At 47.0% G+C, this 13,965-nt stretch overlaps 1 protein-coding gene; it reads right to left on the bottom strand.

Moving 5' to 3' along the window:
• Window positions 1-1,073: 1,073 nt before the first annotated feature.
• On the bottom strand, window positions 1,074-1,803 carry GSTUM_00002669001 (mitochondrial 37S ribosomal protein MRP2). XM_002836360.2 has 3 exons: window positions 1,649-1,803; window positions 1,378-1,537; window positions 1,074-1,306 (listed from the first exon to the last, which is right to left on the bottom strand). The coding sequence occupies exons 1-3, from the start codon at window positions 1,771-1,773 to the stop codon at window positions 1,244-1,246; spliced, it is 348 nt and encodes a 115-aa protein (XP_002836406.1). The 5' UTR covers window positions 1,774-1,803; the 3' UTR covers window positions 1,074-1,243.
• Window positions 1,804-13,965: the final 12,162 nt, after the last annotated feature.

Here is a 13,965-nt window from a genome sequence, read left to right as displayed (position 1 = left end):
AAACCAGAACTTGCGCTCTCTAGTTCGCTTTCTTGCTGGGATAGTAGATTCGGTCTTGCCGACGCTGGCGGCATTAGAAGTGGTTGTCTTGCCATCTTCACAAATCTCCATGGCATCTGCATCCTTAGCATGCATATCTTTTTCGCCAATATAGTTGTCGGGAGAATCGGGGCTTGTCCTATCAGTCGTAATTGTCGGCGAGATACCTTCCGATGGAGATTCCAAGGCAGTACTGTTTGTCCGCGTAGATTCAGATTCAAACTCAGGGTCAGATACACACGCCTGGGGATCGGGGGAGGAGAGCGGGGAAGAGGTAGTAGTCGGGCGCATCATCATGTTTGTAGATATGAGGGCTGATTGGGGGTAGTTGAGTTAAAGGTGTGGAAGTGGAGAGGGAGACGGTGGAGGTGTAGCGCAAGGGATGGTAACGTCGAATCTGAAAGTGTTCAACACCGTTGGATGTGTGTGACGACAACGGATGGAACGACTTGATGGATCTCAGGCACGGGTGAGCCTATATAAGGGGAAATACGTGTAGGCCCAGCTTTGCTCCAAACCCCGCTATACAACCCGGTGTCCGTGAGGGTAGTCACCCGCATTATCATAGCAAACACAACCCGGAATCCCTCTGTTAGGGCAGGGCATACCCGCCACGAAGCAGCCCGGGGCCCGGCCGCAATTCAGTTGAGTGTTGAGGTCAGTGACTTCGTGGCTCCTTTGCTTGGTGGTCAATAATGTGTATCCCACTATCCCACCTCGTGACGTCGAACATCACTCGAAGTGTTTGTCCCTGCGCCGTGCCCAGACCCTGAAATAGCGGGCAGGAAGCCACAGAAAAACAGCGGTTTTCCAATACCAGGTCCCCCGTAGACGAGTGATGTCGCATGACTACTGTAATAACTTGAATAAAAGCGACGTCGAACTCTCCCCCTCTAAGTAACGCACCGTTTTTCTTTGCCGGCACTTTCTTCCATCCCCGCCAAAACAGGGAGTCAGACGTCCTGAGATGTGTTGCTCTTATTCAAGTTAACACGATATTTGGTTGCTCCTGTCATAGTTATGCAGAAAACTGTGAAGGAAGAAGAAATGCGGAGGTGGGGGCAATAGATGCACCATCCGATACGGTTCATATCAACACGAGAAATGTATGTACAGCGGCAAAGCCGGTCAGCCAGTCACAAGCTCTGTGGTGCCCCACCACCACACATTTCCACTACCACCACGCCAGCGGAGGAGTCACGAACTACCAATTCGCCTTCTTAACGCCCGGGAGATCACCGGCCTTGCCCATCAACCTAAATTGGTACTGCACCAGATCCATCAGTTATACAGTCCTCCAAGAAGAGAAGAGGCTCCTCCCCCCAAGCACAAACTAACCCGACATATCCGGAAATTCCTCAAAATACCCCTCCCGCGCCCACTCACGATGCACCGGTTCTTTATCTTCATCCTTCGAGTGTTCGAGTCCATGAGCGCGAGATCAACCTGTGCCTTTGTCCGCTGCAGAAGTGGGAGTTGCGTGTTCTGCGCGATGTATCTGCTTTCGCCCGAGTTCCGGTTAGTAGGGGACACAAATTAAGTCGAAGCGCGCTTCGTGGTCGGGGGTGGTAGGGGGAGGATGGATGGATGGATGAACTAACTAACGTACCTGAGCGCTTGACGGGTCAGCTCAGCCGCTGCGAATGCCTCACGTCTGGCATGATCACGGAGTACTCGGGCATTGACGAAGCTACCGAGGTTGAGGGCTTTTGACAGACGGAGAGTTGGAAACATGTTCTTTTTCTTTTTCTTTTTTGGTGGTGGGATTGAAGAAGTTGTTGTGGGCGATCAGCTCAGCAATTGGGATGGGAGGTTGTTGTGTATTTTCTTTTTCTTCTTTAGGATCCTGCCGGTGGTCACGCTGCTGAGCCTCATCACCATTCTGCTATGAACCAACCATTCATCCATCGCAATTAACCACACAACTTGCATCGCAATGTTCGAGCACCGCCAGGAGCCATGAATGCGCAGTTGAACTTGTTACCACAGCAACCGTCGTCTTCCACCTCCCGATGTCATTCATTGGTTGGGCAAGCTATGATAACTCAACCACAGTCCGGAGCCTCGTCTGAGCTGGAAACCTGTATCAGCAGTCATGAGTTGGTGTGAATCGGCGTGAACTTGAGAATTACTGTCCTCACTCGTACTCGAGAAGTAGTAATACTGCACACTACACACTCACATAACCTGGAACCTGGCCATTAAAATTTACGGAAAACTCTCACAATGCCCTCCCGGATAGCGACAAGGGTCTAATATACCCCACACAACTAGAATACCATGCCCGGCATGCCTGTAGGAATACCTTAGCACAATAGTAGCTACTAGACCGGTATCCCATCACTTGACGTACTCGGCCGATACAATTTCATGTGGAGAAGCAATACCTGGGAAACCTGCACTGCTGCCCTCCAAATCCAATACTTGAATACCAGTAGTATTTTCGTTTCGGCCCGGGCGATCATACAGTGCTGGAAGGAGCCGCACCTAATGCCCCCCCATCCGATTGTATGCACAATTTGTCATGAGAACTTTCCTCCGCTCTACCGGAAACCATTATAGTTACCCCGAATACCTGCCTCCACGAGAAACTCCTGGACACGGTGGTTTTTTGGTGTTATTCGATGCACAGGTGAATTTGTTTTTGAGTGGGAAAATGACCTCTTTTCGGTTGAAATCACCCCCCTCCTCCCACCACGAAGTATCGCGCATTGAAGCTTCCTCATAAACTGTTCAACACCTGCGATCAATCACTCACTCAGCCTGAGCAAGGCCCACCCAGTTCCTCACGAGTTGCCCTGTTCGGTCCCACATCGCACGGTTCGGCCACCCCAGAGATGACCAATTTAGTCTACTCGAGTACATACTGGTATTGGCCCCGGCGATCACTGCGCTTTGTGGATTGTCCGACTTCAACTCGGCCGAGCGGGTGCGGGTACAGTACTCGAGTACTGTACAAATACTTTGATAAATTGTCGAAGCGGCTGATTGGCTCGGGATGGTTCTTTTCTTTTCTTTTCACACATGCTACGGTAGTGGTATGATACCTAGGCGACTTACCGTATTCTGAACCACGATAAATCTAGTAGGAATACTGTATGTATGATAACTGGTACAAGTACCGTATTTATCTCCTTGAAATCAGAAGTAGCTGAAGTGAAACTTGCAATTGTAATTGCGTCAAAGTGAAAGGTTTAGTCCTGGCTGCTGGTACAGTACCTGTATGTCGTAGGGGAGTAGGATGGTGAGACAAAACGGTCATCGGTATTGTCCGGGGACAAAATTAACTAGCTCTCAACGGCAATGGCAACGCTCCCCTCATCATCACCCCGCTCCCTCAATACTTCCTAAAGAAATTGCTCTACACCAACCAAAACCAAACCAATTTACTTAATTTTTCTTTTTCAATAAACTATGCCTCCTATTCTTCACAGTCATGCCAAACAGCATATTCCCTCCAAGCACCTTTCTGAGTTTACAAGGAGACGAATTCTCGAGTTACACGAGCCTCAGATGACAAATCACCAAATTTCCCACTACCTTGACATTCCTCTCAGTACTGTTAAAAGCACATTTGCAAAGAGAGATCAAGAGGGCAAGGAGAATGAAGGTAGAGGAAGACATCCTAAAACTACCAAGGTGCAGGATGATGCTATAGTAGAGGAAGCTCTCAAAAATCGCCATACCAGCTACTCTAAGATTGCTGAGAGAGTGGCTCCCAATGTTTCTGCTAAGACTGTGAAGAGAAGATTTCCACAAAAGCTTCTTAAAAAGTGGATGGTACAAGAGAGGGTTCATTTGGATGAGGATCGAGTTCAAAAGAGATTGGAATGGGCATTAGCTCATAGGAATTGGACAAGGCAGATGTGGAGAAGGAAGTGTTAGGAATACCAGAACCCGATACCAAGGAACCACCCTAAGTAGGGTAACCCCACTTGGAATCGGAATCTCTGGTCTCCAACACCCCCCTCCGGCTCCCTTACAGGGCCCACGTGTCATTATATATATCAATCTCAGTTGCGTCCTGTGACTATATTACTACAGAATTAGGGGTGTTAGAATAGCACTATATACGTCGCCGCCATCCGTCCGACCGGATCCTGTTCGCAGGATATATGAGAGGGGACCTTCAGCTAGGTCTAGGAGGTAGAACGGAGTGATTCTGTCAACTACTCAGAGAGTTACTTAGCTCCAAAGACATGATACCTTTAGCATGGGCTGTAAGTAATGGGACTATTTCGCATAAAGAGATGGTATCAAATGGTAAAGGATCTCTACTAGAGACCAATACATTTACATCTACCAGAAGAGTCTAGAACTCCAAAAGACACTACCAAAAAAGCCAGCAAACTTCACAGAGTGTTGCAACTAGGTTTCGGAACACGTCGTAATCATGGGGTCATCCTCAATACTACGATGGTTACTGAAACCTATTACCCAGAGAGCAGCTAAGGGTTGCTGACTGAGGGATTAATTACCAATCTGGTGGAATAGCTTCCTGCGAGTCAATAGGAAGTCATCCAGAGAAAATCTATGCGTTGAGTAGGGAGTTACAAAGGATCAAAGTCAGATGACCTATGATGGTTGCAATGATGACCACTTTTGCAGATATAGTCGTGGATAAAACTGATCATTTTATCAATGGCAAAGACAATTGGAGCCAACTCAGTTCGACTTAAGAACTAAGCCATAAGTCTAAAAGACTCTGCTAATCGGGATATTACTATTGGAGACAGTACGTTTCCTAAGAAGAAATATCGTAATTACTGAAGAGAATGTGATGGTTTTCAGGGTCTACAGGTGTTCACACCTTGGAAGAAAACTCGATGTTGTGAATTATGATTAAAGAAGTACATAGTCATATGATAAATAGATGTAGTCCACGAACACTCAGATGCGGAATATAAATATCAAAGTGCCCCCCAAGCATTAACCATCATCAAGCAATGGAGAAGAGACCTTAACAATATAATATTGTTTGTACTATTTTATCCTACTTTACCTATTTTACTTTACTCCTAGTAGTTATAAACGAAACGAGTAAAGTCCGAGCCTTCCTAGACAATCTCCGTCTACAGAAACGAATCTCGATTGGCCTAGACAACCTTGAAGTCTATCAAGTTGTCCCCGCCTAACAGGAAGGCAATGTGAGAGGATGAGGTATCTGTGGAGAGGGGAGGAGGAAAGAGAAGAAAATGGGTATTTAGATAGCCAAAAGAAAAGTGGAATAAGGATTGTGTTGAACCTACTGCTAGGAAAGGAGAGAGAAAGATTAGTCAGATGATGACTGGTTGTTTCTATGGTCAAACTCATGGTCTTTTTTTACCTGTTTTTCCAGATACTACTTCTGCTGGAGGTGGAGTGACTGGAAAGTCAATTATTGATGTTTATGATCAATATGACTTTCCAGGGATATGGGAGGATATCAAGGAGCATGTTGGGGAGGAAGAGGTATTTTTGATCATTGACAATGCTAAGACTCACTTGCGTTTCAGGAGAGAAGAAAAAGCAAAAGTTTTATTGGTCTATCTAAAAAGGCATGTCGGTCCAGCCGACGAAGCCGTGAAATCTATGAATCTTCGCGAGTGCACCCTTAGGAGCATCAACACCGGCATCCTCATCATAACCCTGATCGTAGATGTTGCCATCGGCCTCGGTCTCAACCACGGAGAACGGAGTCCTATATGTGGTACTGAGGGAAGGAGAAGAGAATCCTACCCACCAGACGGGCGCCTCCTGATACATGGGCTTCGCAGGGTTCTGCTCAAGGGTGGGGCGTTGATCGAACACGACGTAACGTCTAGGTCGGCACTTGAAACTGAACGACCTCTCCTTGACGGACATGCCGGGCACACACCTCAAGAGCTTGGGACCTGTATCGTGCAGTATCCGGCAATAGTTACATTTGTTCTTGGCCGAGAATCCGATCCAATCCCCGTTGCGTTCCTGTTGGTCGTACAATAGGGGACAGTCGACCTGCTTCAGGGCGTTGACGGTACCGGCGTAACCGATGGGCGCGACCTCCACCAGATTGGGAGCAGGGGGCGGAGTATTGTTAGGTGGTGTCAGAAGACGATGGAACAGCGTCCAGTTGGGAGCGGCCAACGACTGCTGGGAGAAACAGATAACGCGCATGTAGATTAGGCGACGCCAAGTGAGACGGAAATTGATGGAAAGTTTCTGAACCTTGATGATAGGATGATAACGTAGATGCTTGCGCTCCTCGAATTCGGACATCATAGCGTCCGCCGGGGCACCGACATTGCCTAAGCGATGATGTCCCGGTTGGATGACTTGCCATATTGGGAGAAAGAAATTGCGATCGTCGCCCACAGTGGGGGCTGTAACGATATAGTGACTCTGATCTACCGGGGATGGTAGGGGACCTCTCGCGATGGTGCTATGCCAATAGAGATGCTTACGATGCGCTACGGCAGCGCGCGCCTTACGGCGGAAGCGCCTTGTGGGCATCTATCTCTAATAGCGACAATAGTACAGACGACGAAAAGGGTAACGATGATGACGAACACCATAAAAACGACGTCGATAATACCTCATACCCCCCTGCGATTCGGAATCCGATGGAATGTCCTCAAGCGTATGATAGTCCTCCGGATGATGTTGATGTAGGTATGACTCAGTGACAGATGGGACTGATTCACTCTGTGACGTTTGATATGACTCGTCGTCTTGTTGACTCATAGGCGCATGTGGGTGTGTGTGTGCGTGAAAGAAAAAAACAAAACAGGGAAGAATGGGAGTGGTGAATATTTATGATGCAAATGCGCACACAGACCCCTGTCACAACAAACAAACAACCAAAAGAGGAAACCTTGGCGTAGAGTCCCACCACTCCCACTCTGACTATAATATTAAATAGTCAGAGTGGGAGCATGTGACACCTATTGGGAGCGGTACGTACCTCGCTTAGGATATAATGGGACACATTTCCGCCATTGTGAAGGATTCGTTTCAACAATCAAACCACCACCGCCATGACTCCCATCGATAAAACACAAAACCTCTCTCTCCATGCTTCCCCGATACTCCCAGAGACTCCTCCACCTCCTGTTGTGAATAATAGCGAATGTTCTGTATGCCATACAACCGATCCCGACACACCGAGCTAGATGAGCGAACTACCTCTCCTCGAACGCAAACCATCGCCGATATCGATGCCGACCCAATGGAGGAAACGGAAGGCGGAAGGCGAGGCCTTGAAAGTACTCCGCAATATGATGGACGGGACCCCGATGCCATCATCACCACCTCAACTCCGATCGATTGGTCGCACACCCCGCAACCTGAACAGAGTTCCCGGCTGGTGGAAACACCTGAACTCGGAACAATTGTCCGACCCGTTCCTCGCGGAAGAATCCGTACAAAATACCTGCTGGTTACGTACCCCCGTTGTGACGATCTCCCACCTGAACCGATTATCGACCCTTGCAGACAAGGTGGTCTTCACCTCGTACTTGGACAGGAAGATCACGCAGATGGAGGAATTCATTACCATGCTCTCGTCCGTCGAGTGGACGGAAAACCGTTCGAAACCACAAAACATGTGATGGCTCGATGTGGAATTCGGGGGCCGTGTTTATCATCCAAACCTCCAAACGGTTTACCGAACTCCTGAAAAAGCGTGGGATTATTGCCGGAAGCAAGGACGGGTGCTCGTACAGGATTTCGAAAGGGAAGATTGTGGGGGATCCGGTAAAGGAAAATCTAAGAATAGAGATACGTTGCTTGAATGTTTCGCGGCAGAAACTAAGGATCAAGTAAGTAAACCCCCTCACCAGCCCCCCGAACAGGCGGTCGATACAGAAAGACCTAGTATATTCCTCGTTGTTGTTCATTTGAATTAGAATCATGGGGGAGGATATACATGTCCCGGGGACCGAAGGCTGACAGGGATGAAAAAAACAGTTTTTCGAGAATGTGCGTAGCGTGGCTCCGAGACTTTATCTCGGTAGCTATAGTAACGTTCGCATAGTAGCGGAGAAACATTATCCGACGGTAGAAAATGTATATAGATCTCCTTATCATGTTAAGAGTTGGGATTTGCCTTCGGATTTAGTGGTTTGGTGTAATCATTTCCTTTCATTGTATCGCGATGATTCATGTAGGGGTATCCTTGGTTTACGACCTTTGGCCTTGATCTTATACGGTCCTACAAGGACCGGTAAGACCGTATGGGTGCGGAGTTTAGGGTCTCATATTTTCTTTTCGGGTTTCTTTAATCTTTCCTTGTATCACGAGACTTACAAGTATGTAGTTTTCGATGATGTGGAATTTACGCGTATGGATGTATTTAAATGTTGGTTTGGTTCACAGGCTGAGTTTACCAGTACGGACAAGTACTGTAGGAAAACTCAGTTAGTTTACGGTCACCCGGTTATAGGTTGCTTTAACCATGCCCCTCGCTTAGCGAACTGGGCCGATGCAGAATGGATGGATGGGAATTGCGTGTTCTTTAATGTAATTGATAAATTGTATCGCTTTTAAATATGTTACTCTCTAGGGGAATGTGACGGAGGAGGGGGCTTCGCCTCCTATCCCATCTGTAGCACTTCCTCCAGATGGTATTCACCACTATTGGACCCCACCACCAACCTAAAGAGAAGAAAGTAGGTATTTAGATGTCCAAAAGAAAAGTGGAATAAGGATTGTGTTGAACATACTGCTAGGAAAGGAGAGAGAAAGATTAGTCAGTTGATGACTGGTTGTTTCTATGGTCAAACTCATGGTCTTTTTTTACCTGTTTTTCCTGATCCTACTTCTGCTGGAGGTGGAGTGACTGGAAAGTCAATTATTGATGTTTATGATCAATATGACTTTCCAGGGATATGGGAGGATATCAAGAAGCATGTTGGAGAGGAAGAGGTATTTTTGATCATTGACAATGCTAAGACTCACTTGCCTTTCAGGAGATGGCTCAGGAGAAATTCTATTCATCTATCTATCTATCAAAAATGGCATCTCGGTCCAGCTGACGAAGCCGTGAAATCTATGAATCTTCGCGATTGCGCCCTTAGGAGTATTGACACCGTCATCCTCATCATAACCCTGATCGTAAATGTTGCCGTCGGCCTCGGTCGCAACCCCGGAGAACGGGGTCCTATCTGTGGTACTGAGGGAAGGACGATGGAATCCTACCAACCTGACAGGCGCCTCCTGATACATGGGCTTCGTGGGGTTCTGCTCAAGAGTGGAGCGTTGATCGAAAACGACATAACGTCTAGGTCGGCACTTGAAAGTGAACGACTTCTCCTTGACGGACATGCCGGGCGCGCACCTCAAAAACTTGGGACCCGTATCGTGCAGTATCCGGCGATAGCGACGTTTGTTCTTGGCCGAGAATCCGATCCATTTCCTGTTGCATTCCTGTTGGTCGTACAATAGGGGACCGTTGACCTGCTTCAGGGTGTTGACAGCGCCGGCGTAACCGATGGGCGTGACCCCCACCAGATTGGGAGCGGGTGGTGGTGTGGTGTTAGGTGGTGTCAGGAGACGATGCAACAGCGTCCAGTTGGGAGCGGCCAACGACTGCTGGGAGAAACAGATAACGCGTATGTAGATCGGGCGACGCCAAGTGAGAGGGAAATTGATGGAAAGTTTCTGAACCTTGATGAGAGGATGATAACGTAGATGTTTCCTCTCCTCGAACTCTGACGTCAGAGTGTCAGCCGGGGCCCCGGCATTGCCCAAATGATAATGTTCCGGTCGGATGACTTGCCATATTGGGAGAAAGAAATTGCGATCGTCGCCCACAGTAGGGGCTGTGACGATATAGTGACTCTGATCCTCCGGGGACGGTAGGGGACCTCTCGGAATAGTGCTATGCCAACTGATGTGCTTGCGGTGCGCTACGGCAGCTCGCACCTTACGGAGGAAATGCGCGGACGGCATCTTTTTCTAATAACGACGATAGTAGCGACGACGAAAAGGGTAATGACGACGACGAACACCGTAATAACGACATCGATAATACCTCATACACTCCTCCGATTCGGAATCCGATAGAATGTCATCGAACGTATGATATACCTCCAGATAATGTTGACGTAGTTATGACTCACTGACAGATGGGGCCGATTCACTCTGTGACATTTGATATGACTCGTCTTGTTGACTGATAGGTGTGTGTGTGCGCGAAAGAAAAAAAGAAAAACAGGGAAGAGTGGGAGTGGTGAATATTTATGATGCAAACGCGCACACAGACCCCTGTTGTAACCGGTATGGGTACTTGGTTATTGGTTTTGTTTTATGTTTTGTTTTAAGTATCGTTTTGATAATTGGTTTGTTTTAAGTATCGTTTGATACTTGGTTTTGTTTTATGTTTTGTTTTAAGTATCGTTTTGATACTTGGTTTGTTTTAAGTATCGTTTGATACTTGGTTTTGTTTTATGTTTTGTTTTAAGTATCGTTTTGATACTTGGTTTGTTTTAAGTATCGTTTGATACTTGGTTTTGTTTTATGTTTTGTTTTAAGTATCGTTTTGATACTTGGTTTGTTTTAAGTATCGTTTGATACTTGGTTTTGTTTTATTTTAAGTATCGCTTTGATACTTAAAGAGTTTTACCAAAGAGTATCAATTGATACCTTTGATTAGTTTCGTTCATGCTAGACATGAACAGATTTGTGTATTTAAAGACCGCCTGTTTCTACGATAGAAAAGGCAGACTTCGACAGACAGTATTTCAATATACTTGGTTGAACGGTTACTTCTTTGTTCCTCAGTACGCCCTCGAAGCCTCCTTTAGTTCTCAGCTCTCGCCTCCTCTCGGGAAGAGCAGGCCACCTGCCAACTATCGTACCTATTATCGATAACGTGATTAGCACCTTGCGAACACGTTACATTTTTTTAACCTCAGCAAGTGGTTAAGAACCTGTCCCCGGATTTAGGCCTGATCAACCTATCGATATCCACCTCAGAACGCTAGCGGAGAGAAGCGGCAGAATCACAGCACATTCGGCTTCAGCTCAAACCCAAGATAGAGTCTTTGACGACCAGGAGTGGGAAGCAAATCCCACGGCAAGATCTTACAAGAAAGAAACAACCCCGGAGCTCTGCCAAAGAGCCGGGCGATCCTGCAAACACGGAAGACACACAACCCCCAGGAGAATTCCCTTCTACTCCAGCAAAGAAGCCTTCCTTTGAACCTCCAAACGACCCAGAATCTAGTAGCGAATCAGATATGGCTAGCACAGGAGGAGGGCCTTCTGGAGGAGGGAAATCTCGGGCAAGGCCTGAAGAAGAGGAGGTACCCGCACCATTTGAACCTCCTAAGTTTAAACTTCACCTCACAGCGAAGTTCACAGGCGAAGGGAAAGACCTCAAGCCTGAAGCTTTTGAACGATGGGCCACAGAACTCTCACACTTCCTACTCTTACAAGGAAAAGATGTGGAAGACCCTACAACCGGACTTATCATTGGATCATTCTGTGAAGGAAAGGCAACCGACGCATACCACCAATGCTATAAGGACTTTGGCGGGAATGTAAGATTAAGAGGATCTACAGTTCTCGATTATTTGAAAGGACGATTCCAATCCTCTATAACCAACGACCTCCTATACAACAAATTCAACCAGCTCCAGCAAGTTAACGGAACACATGTCAAGCGAATCACCGATGTGGCTACGGACCTAATAATATATAAGGATCGAATGGAGAGAGGAAGTATCTCCAAATACATCCTGAAGCGACGATTCTACGACACTATGCACCCTACCCTCCGGCGAGAGGTAGAACCACTTGAGGAAGATGGCGATGATATTGCAGTAATAATTGCTAGAGCAGAACGAAAGGACGCCATTCTCCATGAGACCAAGGCCTATAAAACACAGACATCCTCTAATAGGAACAGCCAGCCACGACACAAAACCTCCAGCCACTCTGAAGATGATACCCCACGAGTTTTCAAGAAGAAAACAAAATCCTCCCAAGAATCGAGACGGCAAAAGGGAGAATGCTTTGAATGTGGAAAAATAGGGCACATGGCAAAAAACTGTCCTACGAAGAAAGGAAAGGGAAAAACTATAAAAAAAGAGGCGTCGGCCAACAACGTTGAAAGCGATTACGCTCCATCCAGTGAATATGAAGAGATCCACATTGGATACATCGATGTGGAATGCAACAGTGTTCGACCTCCGGCTATATTCAAGGCACACACCGCTCTGGAAGGAACAATCCTAATCAATGGTAAAAAGGCTCGAGTCCTATTCGACACTGGCGCAATCGGAAGAGATATGATCAGTAATGCCTTTGTCTCTGTCCATGGACTCCCCACCCGAGACCTTAACCAACCCATACCAGTCAATATGGCTGTAAAAGGATCACGATCCACAAGCCATAAAACCTGTAGTGCAACCATTCGACTTGGTTCAGCAGTCCTACTCCCCCAGGAAATGCTGATTGGAAACTTAGCCAAATACGATGCCCTAATAGGCATGCCATTCCTGAACCGCCACAAAGCCATAATCAGGTGTGGGGAATCAACCATCGATTTCCCAGATCAGAAGGTCAGAGTCTCATGCAAGCCAACAAGCGGAGAGTACCGAGCCGCAGTCTGTGAAGCGACTACCCAAAAACTATTGGATGAATACTCTGATGTTTTCCCTGATCAAATACCCGAAGAACTGCCACCTATGAGAGAGGTGAATCACCACATCCGCCTCCGAGACCCCTCCAATCTTAAGAACCAACCAACCTACTCTATTCCTGACGCATACAAAAGCCCACTTTGCGATTGGATCAACCAACAACAGAGAAGAGGAGTCATCTACCGGGCAGAAGCCCCAGGTGCCGCCCCTATGTTTGTTCAACCCAAAGCAGATGGCAAGAGGATCCGTCCCTTGGTTGATCTCAAACTACGGAATGAAAATACGGTTATGGACAGCTCCGCTATCCCAAACCAAACCCAGATCCTAAATGCAGTTGGACGGGCTAGATTCCGAAGTAAGATTGATCTAAGCGATGCCTACTTCCAAACAAGGTTAGACCCAGAAAGCGAACGATACAACAGTTTCAAAACACCCTTCGGAAGTTTCATTAGCCGAGTTATGTTACAAGGTGATATGAATGCGCCCGCCACCTTTATGCGAATTATGGAAAACCTCCTTAGCGAATTCCTCCACCATTTTGTTTGGGTCTACATTGATGATATTCTCATTTTCTCGAACACCGCAACAGAACACACCTACCATATAGGTTTAGTTTGTACCAAACTTAGGGAAGCTAAATTCTACGCTAGCAGAAACAAATCAATCCTGTTTGCCGACAAACTCGATATTCTAGGACATGTTATAGATGATGAAGGAATACACGCAGGTCCAGGAAAAATAGCCTGTTTAATGGAATGGTCAACACCCCAGAATCAAAAGGAACTCATGCGATTCCTAGGACTAGTCAACTACATTTCCCAGTTCCTCCCACACCACGCCACTGTGACAGCACCACTCACAGACCTTACCGGCAATGCAGAATTTGTCTGGACTCACACTCATGACCAAGCCTTTACCAACATCAAGGAATTGATTAAAAACGCCAATGTTATCCAACCTATCGACTATAGTAAACCAGAACCGATATGGTTGATTACTGACGCATCGGATGTTGGAGTTGGAGCATGGGTTGGGCAAGGGGCCTCCCATGAAACGGCAAGGCCGGCGGCATTACACAGTAGAAAGTTCACTAACTCACAGATGAATTATGGAACAACAGACAAGGAAGCCCTTGCTGTGATTGATGCTCTCGCTGCTTTCAATCACATCCTGATGGGCAATACCTTCACTATTGTTACCGACCACCAACCGCTCACTAATCTTAAAACAGAAAAGATACCGGGAAGAAGAAGAACAAGATGGATAGGCGAGATCAGCAAATACGATGCAAAAATGATCTATACCCCTGGAAGAACGAACT

The sequence above is a fragment of the Tuber melanosporum genome (genome assembly GCF_000151645.1).
Source record: "Tuber melanosporum whole genome shotgun sequence assembly, scaffold_140, strain Mel28".
Taxonomy (NCBI): Eukaryota; Fungi; Ascomycota; class Pezizomycetes; order Pezizales; family Tuberaceae; genus Tuber; species Tuber melanosporum.
This window is presented reverse-complemented; position numbering and strand designations above follow the sequence as displayed.

What these genes read in the sequence shown, in the direction of transcription:
- GSTUM_00002669001 (XM_002836360.2), bottom strand. Translation starts at nt 1,773, where the DNA reads ATGTTTCCAACTCTCCGTCTGTCAAAAGCCCTCAACCTCGGTAGCTTC. An exon ending in CTGACCCGTCAAGCGCTCAG is followed by an intron (nt 1,538 to 1,648) that starts GTACGTTAGTTA and finishes GGGCGAAAGCAG; the next exon opens with ATACATCGCGCAGAACACGC. An exon ending in GGAATTTCCGGATATGTCGG is followed by an intron (nt 1,307 to 1,377) that starts GTTAGTTTGTGC and finishes GATCTGGTGCAG; the next exon opens with TACCAATTTAGGTTGATGGG.